This window comes from Aythya fuligula, chromosome 3 (genome assembly GCF_009819795.1).
Source record: "Aythya fuligula isolate bAytFul2 chromosome 3, bAytFul2.pri, whole genome shotgun sequence".
In the NCBI taxonomy this organism is placed as follows: Eukaryota; Metazoa; Chordata; class Aves; order Anseriformes; family Anatidae; genus Aythya; species Aythya fuligula.
This window is the reverse complement of record NC_045561.1, coordinates 58,979,238-58,998,331: the sequence shown is the minus strand read 5'-3', so window position 1 is coordinate 58,998,331 and position 19,094 is coordinate 58,979,238. Positions and strand designations below refer to the sequence as shown.

General features: G+C 39.4%; 1 protein-coding gene and 1 non-coding gene across 2 annotated transcripts in view; both read left to right on the top strand.

The window, feature by feature from the left end:
- The window catches only part of UBE3D (ubiquitin protein ligase E3D), an 81,661-nt gene extending 76,751 nt beyond the window's left edge, over positions 1-4,910 (top strand). The window contains exon 10 of the mRNA XM_032183483.1: positions 4,478-4,910. Within this exon, the coding sequence (XP_032039374.1) occupies positions 4,478-4,498 (21 nt within the window). The 3' untranslated portion in view covers positions 4,499-4,910. The remainder of the gene's footprint in view (positions 1-4,477) is intronic.
- TRNAM-CAU lies at positions 1,485-1,556 on the top strand. The gene has a single exon. It is a non-coding gene; the product is annotated as a tRNA-Met (tRNA).
- Positions 4,911-19,094: the final 14,184 nt, after the last annotated feature.

Sequence of the window (19,094 nt, the reverse complement as noted above, 5' to 3'; positions counted from 1 at the left end):
TAGAGGTTCGGAAAAACATTTTGTTGCAAATCAGTCCTCTCAAAGGAGTGAAAAAGCCTATTTCATGCATTAAAAAAATATATCAAGTAGTCAAATTCAATAAATACATCCATTCTAGTGATGCACCAAAAATGTGTACAAAAGGAGCTGGCAGTCTTGGGCAAAAAAAAAGCTGCTTCAAATTTTGTTTCTGGTGTATTGTAATGGTTATTGATTTTCTTGATTATTTTATTTTAATTTTTTTGTTTGTTCTGTTTTTCTTCCTTGCAATGCAAGGACAAATTTACAGCCCCATTAAAGTCAATGTGAGTTTTTCCTCTGACTTAATTGGGGCCAGGATTTCTTTCCTTGCCCTGCAGTACTTATGACTCTTCTGCATAGGTAGGATTTTACATTTCCTGTTAATTATTGTCTGTCTCTATTCATTGGAGTGACTAAATCTCAAGAAAGATGACAGGCGTATTGATTTTCCTTGCATTTTATGTCTTTGAGTATGGGAGTCTTTGGCTTAGTAGATAAATTTCCCTATACGATGAGCAGTTTCTAGCCTTTACAACACACCTTGGCTGAGCCGATGGAAATGTTTCTGATGAAGTGACTTACTGTTGGAAAATGCTGATTAAACTGAACAAAATGGCTCAGTGGGAATATGTCAATGCAAGGAGATTTTTTGGGGGGAAACAGTCTGACTTACACCTTGGTCAAGCTTCACCGGGACATTTCTGAAAAATTAAGTTCTACATGAAAATTTGTGTCTCTGAATTTTAGTTCCAGTTTGAAAGAAATGAGTGATTCGGAAACAATGGCACTTTTGTGGATCTTGATTATTTTATCTGTGTAAACCTTTCTGTGAAGTAACATTGCAGCTTTATTACTGCTGTTATTGCTGGGGCTGAGAAAGAGATGTTCAGGAAGTGACTTGATTTTTTCCATTCTAACTGACAACTAATGTTGTCACTTCCCATTCACATCTTCTAGTCACGTTATTTTAGATGAGAATCCTGTGTGTGAATAATTTTCTAACAAACCTCTTAGATATATTAAAACTTGCTCAATTTTTTGCATCCTCTATAACAGATATACAGTCCTCTCTTCAACATCCTTTGGCCATAGAATCCAAAATAAATGTGCTTTTTACTTTGTTTTGCCTTCTGTTCTAATCAAACAATGCTATTATATGCTTTAATTCAAGTCTGGAATTTGCGTTTACTGTGGGGTAATCAAGCTCATGTCAGCAGTCGCTGTGCAGTAGCTGTTACAGCAGCCTTTGTTTTTCTACAGCACTGCTGCGTACTTGTACCCTTCAGGATGTCAGTTTCTCGAGGAGGCTTACCTCTGTTTGTCCAGCTTAGGGACATGGCCCTTATTTAAAAAAATAAATAATAATAATAAAAAATAAAATAAAAAAGAATCCTTGGGGATGGAGTATTCTGTTTGATGCATACTGGCTTTTTAGGTCAGTGGTGCTGCTGCCTGCATTAAGAAGCAGAGTGGCGCAGCGGAAGCGTGCTGGGCCCATAACCCAGAGGTCGATGGATCGAAACCATCCTCTGCTAGCAGCATTTTCTTCCCCTCTGCTCAGCCCTGCTCAGGCCACACCTGGAGCATTGTGTCCAGTGCTGGGCTCCCCAGTACCAGAGGGACACGGAGCTACTGGAGCGAGTCTAAAGGAGGGCTACTACAAGGATGACGAGAGGCCTGAAGGGAGCACCTGTTGTATGAGGACAGGCTGAGAGAGCTGGGTCTGTTTAGCCTGGAAAAGAGAAGGCTGAGGGAGACCTCATCCATGTCTATAAATATCTGAGGGAAGGATGGAGCCAGTCTCTTTTCAGTTGTGCCCAGCACCAGGACGAGAGGCAGTGGGCACAAACTGAAGCCCGGGAGGTTCTGGCCGAATATGAGAGGACACTTCTGTACTGTGAGGGCGACAGAGCACTGGGACAGGCTGCCCAGAGAGAGTTGTGGGGTCTCCTTCTCTGGAGATAACCAAACCCCACCTGGATGCCTTCCTGCGCAATGTGCTGTAGGTGATCCTGCTCGGCAGGGGGGTTGGACCAGATGATCTTCAGAGGTCCCTTCCCACCTCGGCCATTCTGTGATTCTGTCAATTCCTCATGGTTGATCATGCTTCATACGTTCTTTAGATACAGTATCAAGTGGACTGGTAACTGTGGGTCAACTTCGAAAAATCCAAACTGCAAGAAATTTGAATCTTCGCTAAAGTGACTGCAGTTGAAAAGCTCTTGGAGAGAAAAAAGGGGAATTATATGTCTCAACTTTTTTCTTCTGTGTTTTTTGTGGAGCAGAAGAAACAGGTTATATTTTCAGGAGGCTGTTGTGTAACACAGTAGTCTTTTTTTCTTCCTTTTTTTTTTTTTTTTTTTTTTTTGTCCTTCCATGGTGGCATCTGCCCATCTTGTTTTCGGTCCTTGTGTTCAGCAACGTGTAATGCTTGTTCCCAATTCAATATCTGAAGCAATCTTGGCAGATAAAAATCTTGACATGTGATTGTGTTTCCTGTCAGTTAGCTTCACTTTCTGAGTCAGTATCCTGACACTTCTGAAGAAACCTAAACATAAATAAATCCATGCAGGAGAAACTGCTGCATGCTTGTGACCAAGAACAAATGAATTAGGAAACCAGAAGTCCTTAGGCATTTTGGATTTGGTAGGTCACCTTCCTTCTAAATAGCTGGATGTCAGCCTACTTAGTGTGCTAAAAAGAGGAGGTCCCTCATTTGCTGTCTTCTTAATCAAGTAAAAGTGTTTGTCTTCTCAGTGCTTCCTGGGATTTATTATTTTTTTTTCTATATAAAGATAAAAACTTTGGGTTGATTCCTGATCACTTTAAGGCATTTTCTCGTTGACTTTGGAATCGGGATTTTACTTACAGAGACTGGCTGACAACGTTGTTCAAACAAGATAATATTTGTGGCAAATCAGGGAATGTATCAGAGATTTAATCTAAGCTAGTTTCAGGATGCTATCAAATGGCCTTTTAAGTTAGACAAGATAAAAGCCTTGTGCTTTGCTATTCTGGGATAAAAAAGAAAGAAGTTTTTGATATGTAAGTGGAAAAATATGTGTATTTGGGTTTCCTTTAGAAGAGTACAGACCAGAAAGCCTTTGTCATTCTCATTTAAACTATGAAAACTTACATGGTTGATTTAGTTCAGCAACCAGTGCAGTGCATGAGCAAAAAAAAAAAAAAAAAAAAAAAAATTGAATTTGGGAACTTTGGGGAGATGATAGGCAAAAAAGTGGTGGGAAAGGAACACTGCTTTCTAATCATAGAATATCCCAATTTGGAAAGGACCCCCAAGGATCATCAAGTATATGTACAACTCCTGGGCCCCGGGTCCCCAAAGGCCCACCCAAAAAATCAGACCCTATGTCTGAGTGCATGGTCCAAATGCTTCTTGAACTCCAGCAGGCTTGGTGTCATGACCACTTCCCTGAGGAGCCTGTCCCAGTGCCCGACCACCCTCACCATCATCTTGGTGAAGAACCTCTTCCTGTTATCCAACCTGAACCACCCGTCGCAAGCCATTTCCTTGGGTCCTATATATAGGAGCTTCACATAAATTATATAAAGCTTCACATAAATTAATAAACAGATAAATAAAAGATAGTCTGAAAAACCTATAAGGGCCTCTAATCACATAATTCTCTGCTCGTTCTCCTCTTTCTTCATTTCCAGGACCTCCCTCCTTAGTACTGCCACACAGTCATCAGCAGATCACCCTCTAGGTAATGACAGCTTGAGACAGAACCCTCTGTATATTGCACTTTTTTTTTAGTTTCTCAAACTCTGCAACTTACATCAACTTAAGGATAAATATGTAACTTCCAAGAAGGCATGTACCTCAAACTGGATGTCATCCAGTGTATACCAATCTTCTTTCATGCAAACAACCCTTAGACCTACAAACAGTCCACACAGTAATGTTTCCAATATGCTATTACAAGGCAGAGGAGAACACACACCAAGAAGTGATGAAAGAGGTCCCTATCCCATTTCCTATCTGTGATGTATCCAACCCCCAGCTGCATTGATGGCTGATCACTTGTGTGCACAGTTGCACCCTAAACAAAAGGCAGGAGAATGGAGAAGTATGAATGATTAATTTAACTATTAGTGTTTCCAAGGCAAATTTAAGTAACTATTCTTGATCATTATTCATTTATTTTTAGCATAAAAAATCACTGAGTCTTTAAAAGAAGGAGTCAGGAGACCAAAATAAAAATATACTTCAGGAGTCAAGGTTTTCTACTAAGGAGTTAGGAATGCCAAGTCTTACATGATCTGAAAGATATGCAACAACAGCATGAATATAGCATCTTCTGTCTTACTGCATTAGTGTGTGCTTATGTGAAAAGATGATTATAACATATAATTTCAATTAATACAATGAAACATCTTTGTTTTACCTGCATTGCTGAGACTAAACACAGTTTTGTTTTTGCTTCTTTTACAGGTGGCCTTTTTGAAGATGTGAAGAGCTCAGACACCTATGTTGAAAACTGTTCTTAAATCCACTTCCAGCAGAAATGTGCAGATAACGTCCAATGGTGTGACTTCTAGGAAAAAAAGACAACACTGGAAATACAAAGCTAAATGGAGAGTGGGGCATTACTCTTCATACCTGGACGCATTTCAAAACCAAACACAGAGTTAACTTTTACATCCAGTGCATTCTTAGATGGCATTCTAAGAGTGACTTACGTATTACATCCAGCTGGGATCACTGTTACGATCTATTCATAGCCAAAAGGGAATTGTCTAAGTACTTAATACTAACTTTACTGGACAGTGTAGTGACCTCTATGTCCTAAGGAAACTGGTATCAAAGAGAGATCCTAAAATATTTAATGTTTTGGATGCTAAAGTAAACTCTTTCCTTTCTTTGTTCTGATAAAGTTAGAGGTCCATAAATACAAAATATAAAATCAGATTTTTTTTGTCAAATTTGTATGTTTATCATGTATATTGTTTCCACGTTAATGTTTACCTTTCTTTGTGAGAGAGAAGTTTTCATATTTATTTTTTTTTTTAATTCTACACCTCATAAGAATTTATTGAAATTGATATTTTGGAGAGTCAAGGTTTTATGTTTCTTTGGAATAATTATTCCTTCAACTTCAAACAAGATTATATACCTGAGGGCTGGCTTTGCAGAAACTGCTGGAAATGAAAGATACTTGTAGCAAGTCAGTACAACTTCCCTAAATTGTCTTTCTCTGCTGTGAATACTTACCTGCCTTTCACAGGAGTGACAGTGTGTTGGCACAGAACACAGAATCTGTTACCATTTGGGGGTTTAGCATGGATTGTTCACTTGTTAGTTGACAGCAATAATTTTCCCCTTCCCACGTCCAGCAGTACTAGTGCATGGACTGAGGAGAGGAAAAGATGCCTCCTGGCATTTTTGCCTGGATTTCTGCTTTTTGAGATGGAATGCTTTTAAGCTAGGAGGAAGTGCTCCTTTAATATCAACCAGTTTTCTTGTTTGGCAAATCAGAATCAAGTACTGGAATAGTGCATCTGACCTAGTGTGACAATTCCTGTGTTTTCAACATGTATATTAAAAGGTATCCAAAAAGAAAAAAATATAACCCATTTGTGTGGGCTGGCTTTTTCAAAACCAATCTTTAAACCCTCAAAATAAAAAGATGTTACCTTGTTGGAAAACAGTCATATTTCAGGAGGACCAGTTCTGGAGGTAGTATTCTTGAAGGAGATCTTTGAAAATTCCTGAATTTTGAAGAAAATGGACACACCTTTTACACATTTCATGATGGGTATCATCATGTATCATCATAATGTAGGAGGTGACTCCTCAAAGTACTGGACACCTTCTCTGTGCTTTACATATCCAAGGCAAATAGCTGAGGCCTCTCAGCACCTAGTCTGGATATCATCCAATTTTTCAGTTATTATTTTAGTTTTCAATATTCAAGTAAGAACAAAAATATTTTGTATTCAGGGACTCAATTATCCAGCTCCAAGATAAGTTGTCTATGCACCAATGTTTACTCATTTTATAAATAAAATATTTTTTCTAAATCAGTTTACTCTTTGCTCTACTCAATTTCTGTGACAGCTTCAGCTTCCCAGAATATGGAAGAGATATTTGCAGACTGAAGACATTCATATCACACTGAAATACTCCAACTTTAAAATCTTTTCCAACCTACTTAAATGACCCCTGTTGTGGTTTTGCACATTTGTAGCAATCTTAGGTCGGAGACCATTTATGCTTTTGTGGTTAAGTCTGTAGCATCATGCACAGCAGTAAAAAATGAGGGTAGAGGGAGAAGGGGGGAGAGGTGGAGGTGTGCCTTCTTAGGTGGTGGTTGCTAAGAGAAGAGATGGGCATCAGCCTGCTTGTGAGAGGTGGTGAGTTATTGCCTTTGCATCACTTGCTTTTTCTTTCTTTTTTTTTTTTTCCTCTCCTTTTCATTTATTAAACTGTCTATCACAGCTCTTGCCTCCCTTTCTCTGTTGAGTAGCATCACGATGACGGTTGGTTGTTGACATCATCTTGAAAAGCTGTGCTAGTACAGAGTACAGGCACTTACTGCGATATTTTGTTATTATCTAGAATTAGTGGTACATTTTACTGTAGTTTACATACCACATTTGGATCCACCTACAACAGAAAGCTTTGTTTAGTTTTGAAGCATGTAGACAAGCTCAGCATCTCCATGCAGGTGAGGAAGTATGCACCAAACAGGAGGAAGCCTTGCAGCTGTTTTTTTAGAAAACATTTGACCCTACTTATTGCTTACCCTGCCTCCCCCTTGTTTTGTATGTTTCACTGCATTTTTCATGGCAGAAAGTATCTCAATTTTTGCTTTCTGTAGTGTCAAGCACAGTGTTAGTCTTAAAGTAATAACAATAAATCAGCAATGACGTTAAGTCCCCAGCTCACATTAGCTGAGACAGATGTGCAGCCTTTCCTAATGTTCAGTTTCTAAACAGTGTAAGGCAACAAGAAGCTATTAAAAATGTCAGCTTTAATTCTAATACGCTATCAAGTTATGAAGGTGGCTGTTGGTGTATTACACAAAACATGCCTATCTGTCAGAGCAGGACCATTCTCTCCATTAGCAACAATGGACAGCAATATTGTTTCTGTCATTAATGGGTCATAGGATGATTATAACAGCATAGCGCTTGTTGCCATTTTAAAACAAGTTTGACCATTGTAATGAACTGGGATAGCTAACCTGGCATGCCAAACAGGTCCCAATGTTTTTATTTTAATTCCAAAATTAGGATGGCTAAAGAGTTTAGTTTAAATTGCCTCCTGTGCAGGTTAGGATGAACTGAATGGTTTTATACAGGGAGCTATGCTGGTGCTGCCCTGTTAGCTGATGGGCAATTTCTACCTTACCTCTGTTTCACTGTTCTATGTAGGGAACCTTGCAGATATAAGGAGCAGCTTTAATTAAAATTTACAGTAGCTGGTTTTGCACAGAACTCTCTGGGTTTAAATGCAAATGCATTTCAGTAATTTTCTTTCTGTTTTGATGTCTGTATTGTTGTTCCTCCAGAACATCACTTTATGGGTTCAATTTTAGACTTTGCATTCTTTCCTTTGTCTCCTAGCAAACTGTGTTCCATTATAAATGGCAGGTTACTTGTCTGAGGTACTGTCCTAGCTCATCTGCATCATTCCTCTTGGTCCCCCCTCTGTCTTTCTTGCTACCGTTGTATCACTTTTGTTAAAGCACTGCACAATCTGCAGATGGACAAATTACAGAAATATTGAGCAACCCTGTCTTTACTAGGCTTCCTCACTTTATTCTTTCAAAGCGGGCTGTATCGCCTTATGGCAGGCACCAGGGAGCATTAGGCAATTTTCACAGAACATCAGGAATTTTACAGGTCCATGTGCTGATTGCTCACGTAGCAACGTTTGTGTCTTCCCATATCTGACTGTGACGGATAAGTGTGATACTGTTCTTACTGCAGACAGCAGTTACCGTGTTCAGACCCTGTGATGCTGTGGTTTGGGATGGTCAGATGGTGTTCTTTTAAAAATGACCATGACTGTATTGTCTCATTGCCAAATTATGTCTAGCAGCACTTGCTTTGTTCCCATCCAGTGGTTTTACACATGGATTGCACAGGTCGCTATACTGCATCCTTATTGATAGGTGCTTCTACTATCTACCAGTATTCAACGATGACATAAATGCATGTCAATTTCCCATTGTAAACAATAGAAAAGTGCTAATGTTAAAATTTAAAATAACATTTTAATATACATACTTTATTCACTTCTTCAAGGTTGTGAAGCATTTTACTATCTGTCTTTTGCTGTGATAACACCGAAGGCTGCAGATAGATTCTGTGTTGCAGCAGCAGCAGCTCCACCAGCTAGGGGGCTGTGAAACCAACTTATACCTTTATTATTTACACTAGCTAATTACACCCTAATTGGCTGGCTATCTTGTCTTTTACCAACATGGGTTTCCTCACTTGTAAAAGTATGTTTGTGTTGTAAGGGTCATGATTCTCCTGCCAGTGACACTGTGTGGGCATAAGCTGGGTTATACCTGATGGGGGCAGATGGGTGAGTACAATGCAGCTGCCATTCCCCTCATGTCATGACTCAGGTGGAACTATTGCCAATTTACATCGTGATATGTAGCATGGACAAGGAGGGAGATGGCACCTCTTCTGCTTTCCCTGTCACTCCCTCTCTGGAAGAGAGTTGAGTTGGCATGCCTCTAGAAATGGGGCTAGACATGTCTGAGAAAGGCCTGAGACCATGTCTGGACAGGTGTGGAGTTAGTTATCATCATGCTATCGTAACAGGAAGGCTCAGCACAGATCCCACATGGAAACAGTGCAAGGACACTGGCTGTAAGAGAAGAGGGGAGAAAGAAATTCAGGCAGTGCTCTCTACCAGCTCTGCGAGACAGACCAGTAGGCTTATTGAGTATATTCATGATGCAATGCCTCTTCTCTCCTTTCTAAACTTTGTCAAAAGTTTCTCTCTGTGACTAATAAGAAGCATGACATGTAATGATCCAATTCTATAGTTAGTGTAGGCTGTTTTCTCAGATTACCAGACTTGCCCTTTACCAGGCTTTGATTTATGTGGACCTAATAAGAGAAGGGCAAGAACAGTCCTTTGTTTGAGGTTTGAAAGAAAATGGAGGTAGGGGACAATTTACATGTACAGCTTGTGCTTTGTTGCCAAAAAGGAAAAAAGGGTTTTGTAAGATTGCTGGAACAAATATTCTCAAAACATGTGACTGAAAGTGCACTAAATCAAGAGCACCTTTTAAATTGATGGCCATTGAGAAGAACATACGAGCTGTAGTTTTAGTTGTTTCACAGTAATTATTAAAATATTTTGCTGTTGAGATGCACAAAAATGGCTTGACTGCTGCAACTTCTTATCCTGAGTTTTAAAGAGCACTGCTGGTTCCCATCCACAAGCACAGTGGGGCAGGTCTGGAAGGTCGGTGCTCAGGTAAGCAAACAAGAAGACAGGGAGCACAGCTTGACAGAGGGCTCTGAAAGATGCTTAGGGGGATAATAGATTAACAACCTGTCCTGAAAAGGGCTGTTTAGATCGCTGCAAGCAGATGAAGAAACATGTTGGTGGGTTGGGGATTTTGGAATTGGTATCATAATTTGTAAATGGAAATATATTTCTTAGCCTCTTGGGTTTTTTAAATGGTCACATGAACTCAAAAGAACATATCTTCCTTCAATAATGTGGATATGTTTTACATTTTTTCTAATTACCTGTGATTTGCTAGGGTATGAATTCCCATCTGTACCTTTATCATCTTCTAGATTTTGACACTTGCTCAGCAAGAATCACCATTTGCACTAGGGCATATTAGCTTTTATGAAATTTAGAAAAAAAAATGTTTAAAGTAGAAACCAGTGGTAATTTGTTGTTATAGTTACCAGAATACTACTAAATAAGAAAGACCTCACATGGGCTATTTGTTTTGTTATGTATCATTCCACATTTTAAAGCAGATTTTTTTCTCTTGCTGGTACTAGACAAATGTTCCATTATTAGTATTAATCATTTTTATTTGGGCCATAGAACATAATTTTAAAGCATTTTTTGAAAGAGATGGATTTCAGAACCCATAAGACTTTTCTATCTCTTGAATCCAATCTTCTGTTAGTGCTGGCACGCTTCCATATGGTTCTGTCTCATATGACTCCTTTCATATCCTGATCCCTCATAAATTGAATCAGTTATTTTTTTTTTTGGTTCTGCTGCTCTTACTGGAAACCTGATCTGGAGCTTCACTTTTCTGATAGAAATCTGATTTCTGGTATAAGTGTATCCCTAGCTAATTTGTGCCAACAGCGTTATGTGAGTATAGTTTTCTACCTGGGTTCTTAAACTTTATTCTGTGTTTGGGAAACAATCCTGTCTCCCCTCAGTGTTTGTTTTATTAATGGTTTCTTTCGCCCCCAAAAATTTGTGTTCTACCAGATTCTGTCTGTTCTGGTTTGAATTAATCTTTCTTGTGAAGGAGTGAACAAATTGTGCACAAGGTGTGGGTCTTAGCAAAGTGACATTAATACTTCTATATTTCCTTTGGAATACCTCATTTTATGTGTCAGAGTACACTTCTCTCTCTCTCTCTCTCTTTTTTTTTTTTTTCTCCACATCTGCATCACACTGATGGCTCATTGTGAGCACCCCTGCTCTTCTCCATTTCTGTTTCCAGCTGTGAAGACCCAAAGAATGCCATTATTTTGTGGTGGAAAATCCAATTGTTAAAGTGCATGACTCTGCGCTTTGGACATTTAATCCTTTCCCTCACTTTCCTGATCCTCATCTTTATTAATGATGCTTCTGACTGTTGCATCAGCAAATGTTCTTAATACATTTCTAGTGGACCATGACACTGTGTGGTGGTCACTAGTGAACATGTTTAATAAGATTGGTTCATGGGAAAGCCATGGGTTCATTGGTTCTCTGCCCTGTTACTTCTCTTTTTGGTTTCTACCAAGAGATTTACCTTTGGACTTCAATTCAGACCTGACAGAAAGCATCACTGTTCTGAGCTTAGATGCTTGATGGTCTTGATAGCTTTGTGGTTACAGACAGGACCTGGGTCATTCCTACTTTTCCTGACTGGGTGTATAAAACTTCAAAGAGATATTTGACATGCCACTGACTGATCGGTGTTTTAGTTTTTCCATATGTAATATTATTTACATCCCAGGCCAATAATAGCTCACTGTATCCTAGATAAGCATTTTTAACTGCAACCTCATCAGATCCACTACTCTGTGTGTTGTAGGCTCTCCGTCACTACATTGTTTGAGCAGCTTTGCACATTGTGACACGTGGGTGACACCTCTCAGGTGTGGTTCTCCCTTGCTTTCTGCACAGGTCAAGCACAGTACACCTTTCTTGATTTGGTGGGGCTGAACAAGGAGCAGTTTCTTGTTTATTTTAAATGTTTGACCTGCTTGGTGTATGTGTTAGAAGTGACAGAAACATGCACTGGAGAAGGTTGGATTTGTCATGCCCCAGAGTTTCTGCATGAAATCCCTTTGTAACAAGAGAGACCACTATGAAACCTTTTTTATTGTGTGCATAAGCCTTAGGCACAGCTCATAACCTTCCACTGTGCCTGGGCAGTAAAGTGGTTTCACATAGTCTTTATCCTGGAATCCTGTAATATCCTGAGTTGGAAGGGACATACAAGGACCATCAAGTCCAGCTCCTGGATCCACACAGGACCACCCAAAAATCAGACCAAGTGTCTGAGAGCATTGTCCAAGCGCTGCTTCAACTCTGGCAGGCTCAGTGCTGTGCCCACTGCCCTGGGGAGCCTGTCCCAGTGCCCAACCCCCCTCTGGGTGCAGAACCTTTCCCTAACCCCCATCCTGACCCTCCCCTGTCCCAGCTCCATGCCGTCCCCTCGGGTCCTGTCGCTGTCCCCAGAGAGCAGAGCTCAGCGCCTGCCCCTCCGCTCCCCTCATGAGGGAGCTGCAGGCCGCCATGAGGCCTCCCCTCAGCCTGCTCTGCTCTGGGCTGAGCAAACGAAGGGACTTCAGCCACTCCTCGTATGTTGTGCTCTCCAGACCCTTCATCATCACTGTAGCCCTCCTTTGGACACTCTTTAATAGTTTTATGTCCTTAACATCCAAAACTGCACACAGTGCTGGAGGTGAGGCTGCACCAGCACAGAGTAGGATAGAGCAATTCCTTCCCTCAACCAGCTAGCAATGCTGTGCTTGATGAACCCAGGGCATGGCTGGCCCTTTTGGCTGCCAGGGCTCACTGCTGACTCATATTCAACTTGCCATTGACCAAAACCCCCACATCCCTTTTCTGTGGGGCTGGTCTCCAGCATCTCATCCCCCAGTCTGTGTATACCAAGGGTTGCCCCTTCCCAGGTACAGAATGTGTCACTTGCTCTTAGCTCCTAGAGTTTTGGAAAGCCTGATAGCTATGCTGGGCCCAGTTTTTTAGGTATCTTGAAGAGAGCATTTTGAGATTTAGGGCCTGATTTAAAGCCTTATGAGACAGCAGCACAGAGAGGCCTGGGCATTTTCAGGCATATTTTATTGCAACTTGGTTGGAACAAACTTCCTCATTAACAAGCAATGTTAAAACCATCATCCTTTGAGTATAAATTGAGTGATTTGATTGTCATCCTACCACCTGTAGTATTTCTAAAATGATGACTATGTTGACTAGCCAATGTCACTGCATTCCTCTTCTTACCACCAAACACTGCAAACACTTGTCTTGCTTAAGCTCAGTTTTCACTAACAATTCCTGTTAAGCTAGCATTTTTCCAACACAAAGCCACTAATCGTAGTGGTATGGCTTTATGAGGTGGAGGATGGATGAATTAATAGAATTTGTACAGATATTTTTGTCTGATTAGCTGTGTGTTTTGTATATTAAGATGTACCATGGACTTTATTACCCTAATGCATGCACAAATGCTCAGGAATGCCACACATATCATCCACAGCTGCAGATGATAAGCCAGGCTAGCATTATTTATTAATTTAATATGATCCTTTAATTAAAGATTATACAGTAATGCACAAAATGGAAATTTACTTCTGGTATTTTCTGCCTTGAAGCATTTTGTCACATAATCCAAGTATGGTTTTAAGTTTTTGATGATGTATATGAAAATGGTTTTGGTTATTTGAAAGAAAGCATTAAGCAATTGTGAGCTCATCGCATGTTTAGACACAGCCTATTATATAGCTTCAGGGAGTGGACTCTCTCCTTCAAATATTACCTTGTACGTCTAATTTCATGAAGAATTCAAGATTAAAGGTCACATGTGAGCAGTCTTCACACTGAGTCTGTTGATAACAAAGCACAATTTTGTCTTTTTTATCCTTCTAATGAAACAGTGTTGCACACGTTGCAAAATTCTAGTAATTTCATTTTACTGTAATTCATAAAGAGAATAACAGGCATGAAACAATGCACTGGGGTGTTTTATTAGAAAATTGAGGGCCAACCTTCACTAGTTTTTCCAGACAGTTTTTCTCCTTCCCTCTGTGTTGTTTTTCAGAATTGCATTGCTTTGGTACTATCTCACTTCTGCAAAAGGCAATTTTGTTAAATGTATTCCCGAATGCACTGATGAAGTTATAACTGTTTGGCAAAGGCTTGGAAACAAAGATGTAGCAGTGAAAAATGAGTCTTGTCAACTGAAAACTGATTTGTGATCATGAAATGTCGACGATGTGGTCAACATTGTATTATCTGTTTGCCACCCACTTTCAGGCATCCCAAGGGAGGTGTTGCATGTCAGAAACATGTATGAGCTCTGTCGACGCTTCTTTGCTGTCAAATCGTATCAGATCAGAGACTTTATCCACCCCTCAGGATTGCAGCTTTTTCTCAGCACTACTGGATATTCATGGGTTTTGTGGCTGGCACTTGTGGGTTTGGGCACTCAGTTCTTTCTGTTCATTCATAGCTGTTTCCGATCTGCCCTTAAAAATGAGAGAAAAACACAGTCCCATCATGAAAGAGATGTTTTAAGAAGTACGTTAAAGTTTTGGTTTGTTTTTTTTTTTTGTTTGTTTTCAGTCAAGGATTTCATAGACAAAAATAATTTTTCTCTAGATAGTTTGTAAATAAGGTTCATTTTATTCCATGCTAATAGTTGTGTGGCATTTTGGCATGTATGTGCTGATGCTCCCAGTCTGCTAGGAGACGATATTTCCTTCTCTTAACGTGTAATGTGCTTACCCTGCCTGTAATTTATGTAGCAAGGAACAAGAACTGAAGCACTCACACAGGGGAGAGGATGGCTTCCTTGCACGACAGAACTGTTAAAAGGTTAACCTTCACATCTCCATTTCGCTGCAGAGTGACTTTTTACATGGACACATAATGATAGGACAAGGGGTGATGGTTTTAAATTAAAAGAGGAGAGATTTAGTTTAGTTGTTATGAAATTCTTCACTCAGAGGGTGGTGAGACACTGGCACATGTTATCCAGAGAAGCTGTGGATGCCCCATCCCTGGAGCTGTTCAAGGCCAGGCTGGATGGGGCTTTGGACAACCTGATCTACTGGAAGGGGGCAGGGACCCCCATGGCAGGGGATTGGAACCAGATGGTCTGTAGGGTACCTTCCAACCCAAACCATTCTGTGATTCTGTGACCTTTAACCCATAGGATTATGTTTCTAAAGGCAATGTCCTAAACCCGTTTGTATTTATTTATTAGTTTCACTACGGTATATTTTTACACTGTTTAATGGCAGCTGATAATTTCCCATATTTTGCAAGGTGGGGTGTTTGTTATAGTCTCAGTTGTTCTCTTGTGCAGATCAACAGAGTAGCTGGGTTTCTACAACGTATGGGGACTGCAGATCAGTCTAGGGCAGATCAGATCTAGGAAATTCTGCTTTCTGTTAAATTGCAGCAGTTTATCTATAGATAGAGTTGACATTAATATAATGTCATTAATATATGTACATATCACAACACATTATTATATAAAATATAATACATTATAATAACATATTATAAATATACTAATTTAATATATAATTATTAATTATTAATATAATTACTATCAGTTAATACATATTAATATATTATATAATATAACATGTTAGTATGATATTATATTATTAATATAATTGATATAATTACATTAAGATAATATCCAGTCTTTTTGAAATGAGCATTGCTTGTTTTGATCTAAACCATCTGTTAGAAAAAAAAAAGTAAAATGTGTTATGCATTATGTGTGTTGCTTTAAGGACAGATTTGGGATTTCTTGCCTTGGACAAAGGGGAAGAATTAGTACTGAAGATGGACTTATATCTCTGACACCTAAATCTAATGCTCTGCTTGCAAAGAGGAGATCAACCCTGCTTTTGCAAGGGATTCTAGGAGATCTCTTTCCCGAGGTGGATATGTTATTACCACCTTGGTATCAGACAAAATTTCACATTTAAATCAAATGTTATTAACAAAACCTGAAGAGTAATGCAGGGTCCTACAATTACATTAAACTTGATATAATGTGAGAGGTTGAACTCTATGGTGAGAACTGATGTCTGCCTGCATTCTCCCTAAAAACTTACTAGCCTACTAACTAGGCTTTTTCCTTTCACACTATTATTGTACCATGAAAATACTGTTTTTTGTGCAACCTGGGTCTCTTACATCAGTAGAAACACAGCCTGCAACCTCCCTTCAACCTCTGAAAGTAACACCAGCTTCCCTGAGTGATCGCTTTGGCCTCTATGTGCTAGAAATGGCCTTTTAGTACTGCACTAACTTCAAAAAAAAATAATAATAATAAAATTACCCCAAAGGAAACTTTAAAAGGTAACAAGCACGTGTGAAGGGGACAAAGAGAGAAGAAAAAGAAGAACTATATTAAGGCTTCATCTCTTTGTGTTCCGCATGTAATGGAGCCAAAACAACTTAAAAATCCTTGTCTGTAGCAGAAAATATTCTTCAGAGTGAATCTGCTGTGCAACTATTGAAAAGAAAGCTTAAATACAGTTGAAATAGACTTACTGAAAAAGTTGTGAGCGGGATCTGATTCCCAACATCATTGTTCAACTCCAAGGCATCCAGCATACACGCAAGCAGAAGACACAGCAGCCAAGTCCCAAACCTGATTGACTGTTACTCGTGTAGGTGTTAGCACTGAATTCTTTCCAGCTTCCTTCAAGGCAGTGAGGATTTAGGAGATGCAAATCCATGCTTTGAGTTGTTCCAGGCTATATGAGTTTTCCGTGGATGAAGCTTCACTTGAGAGGGGACTAAGCTTTGCTTCCAACATGTTGAGGGTGGGGAAGTGGTGTGCTCTGGGGAGTGCTTTTCTAACTTCCTAGAGGGAGGGTGAATGAGGAAATTAATCAAACTGGATCCTGTTATGCCTTTTTTTTTTTTTTTTTTTTTTTTTTTAAATAGGAGTTTCAATTAAAACAGTATATGCTTAGGAAAGTATAACAGCTCCCCATCCACAGCTTAAAACCTGAAACCACTATAAACACTTGCAAAGCACTTTTTACAAGCTACAACCTCTTTATAAATCAGGAAATGAAAAAGGAAATTGTATCAAAAGCTTATTTTTTTTTTTTTAATGAATAATTTCACACTAAAAGTAAGGAAATTCCAATTACGGGCAAAAAATACTCTATGTGAGAGGGGCAGCACTGAATGCTGGAGGATATCTGAGCCACCAGCTGACAAAGAGCTTCTAATTTAGAGCCAAATTAGGCTGGCATGTATTCCCAGAACTCCTGTCACTTCATCAAGCTACTCGAGTCTTACCCCAATGTAGCTGAGCCCATAAATGAGCCCTCAGTTTCTGCTACTGAGAATTCCTTCAGAGCCTATCATTATTTAAGTTCTTTCCTGAATAATGAACAGGCAGAGACAGTGGGGAAAAAGACTGTTAGGCATGGACCCACTGTTACAAAACAACCAAATTACCTGAAACTTAAGGGCTCCAACTTTGCTAGAGATAACGCTATTTGAGCAAGTCTTTATTGTTGACCTCTGACATTTAATTCCACTAAACACTGGAAATCCAGAAAGTCTGGATTATTAATAGGCTGAATCGATTCAATTACAAGGTATGACACTACGTTATTCGTGTGGAGGCTTTTCATAATTGTCAGAGGCTTTTTGTAATTGTGTTTCAGTAGCTTCTTTCCAAGTGTAGTTAAAACAGTTCTCTGTGGCTGGACACTTGGGTGGCATACTAGGTATGTTACATATGAGGGTGACCTTCAAACACTGGCTTGTATGGGCATATCTCTTGTGGTTAGCATGATAAATGATGTTACACTGGCTAATTAAATCAATCTGTCTCATTAATGTCTTGCGGTTTCTGAATGTCTTTCATTCTTTAGTCCTACAGATCACAGCTCATATCCACTTTCCTTGGATCAACATGCAGTATTTTCCTTTTTTCTTCCTCAGCAGAGATACAATAATTCCAGTGCTCTCCACCTGAAAGTAAATTTGAGAAGTATATTTAATACATCTAATAAGAAAAATGTTGAAGGCTGACCAGTAGCACCTCCTGTTTCCCCATTAAATTTATTTTCACCATTTCATAAATGAAGGCCCTTCTGCTTTTTTTTTTTTTTTCTTTTCAGACTTAAGTTATAAACTAAACAACGTAAGTAATACTTTTGTTGAGTGTGTTATGAATTTTGTTAACGCAGGGAGTGAACAGGAGCTGAGAGATTTTTTTCAGCACATTATATGAAAGAATGTAAAGGATCCTGCAAGAATTTTCACTCTCTTGCAGCACCCACAAGGATCTGAGTTAGGAATATGCCAAACAATATTGTCCCTTTGCCTATTGTGTGTGTCTGTCTCTGCTTCCTCATAATAGAAAGCGTTTTTTTGTTCCCTCCTTGACTTTTGCCATATATCAAATATCTAATAATAGAGGTTTAAATCCTTTCCATGAAAAACAAAGAAAATGACCTAAATGTATCTTGGAAAATGATAATTCTCTTGGATATTTTATTTTATTTTATTTTATTTTATTTTATTTTATTTTATTTTATTTTATTTTATTTTATTTTATTTTTAGCAAATCACACTTTCAATACCATTGCAGAATAGAAACAAAAAAAAATATTTTTTTCTTTCATTTTTCCTTTCCCTTGTTTTAAACCCTCCTCATTCACAAGTTTTTTTTTTTTTTTTTCACATGTAAAGCATGAGGAAAGAAAGGGAGGATGAGGGAGCAAATCTCTCTACTGTTAAGCATATTTTTTTTTTCTGGAAAAGCTTGGAAGTAGCAGGTCTCTACAACAGCTAACCAAGCAAAATGAGACAAAAAAGAACTGCCAAAGTCTGGAAATCTCATAGCAGCAGCCCATGCCTGGAAAGCTTGCTGTGATTCAGACGTGTGTTTTAACAGGAGGAAAGCAAAGCTGGTTTGAACACACTGGATATGAGTAATTACCAGAGAGCCTCCTGGGTCTAGGCAAGCACCACATCTGACTTGGATGCTTTGATGCAAATGAAATTTATCATCATGTCCTAATGTCTTCACACATGGATCTGTCCCCATCCTTGCAGCCAAGACTTCGTAACACAGCCTGGCTCCTCCTCAGGGCCCCTGTCCCACTGGATGTGGTTTGTAACGAGGGGGCAGAAAGATCCTGGAGTAGAAACCAAGATAACTGCCCTCTCTGTGTGCCTTTTTAATAAGCACAGCCTACAGCCACTGACACCAGGTAGATGACTACATTCAAAGTATCTTGCTCAGCATCTTATCCGGGATGCCTTGTGCAGGTAACTGCTTTCGTGAGGCTAAGCCCTGAGCTCTTTTTCTGTCTTCTTTGCACTATATATAGTAGGTATAATAGTAAAAGCCTTTGATATAAGAAGTCCTCAGGACGTGTTGCTTCATCTACCACTAACCTGTCACATTGTGGCTTGTCCTGCAGGAATCTGGGTTGCATTCAGAAACCCAGCTCATTATCCAGAGGTGGTGCGATGCGGTGTTCGCCCGTCCTCTTTCTGCAGCTAACAGAGCTGTCGGCGCTGCTGTCACTCACTTGTCATCCCATCCAGAAACACAGCGAAAGCCCTAAAGGAAACA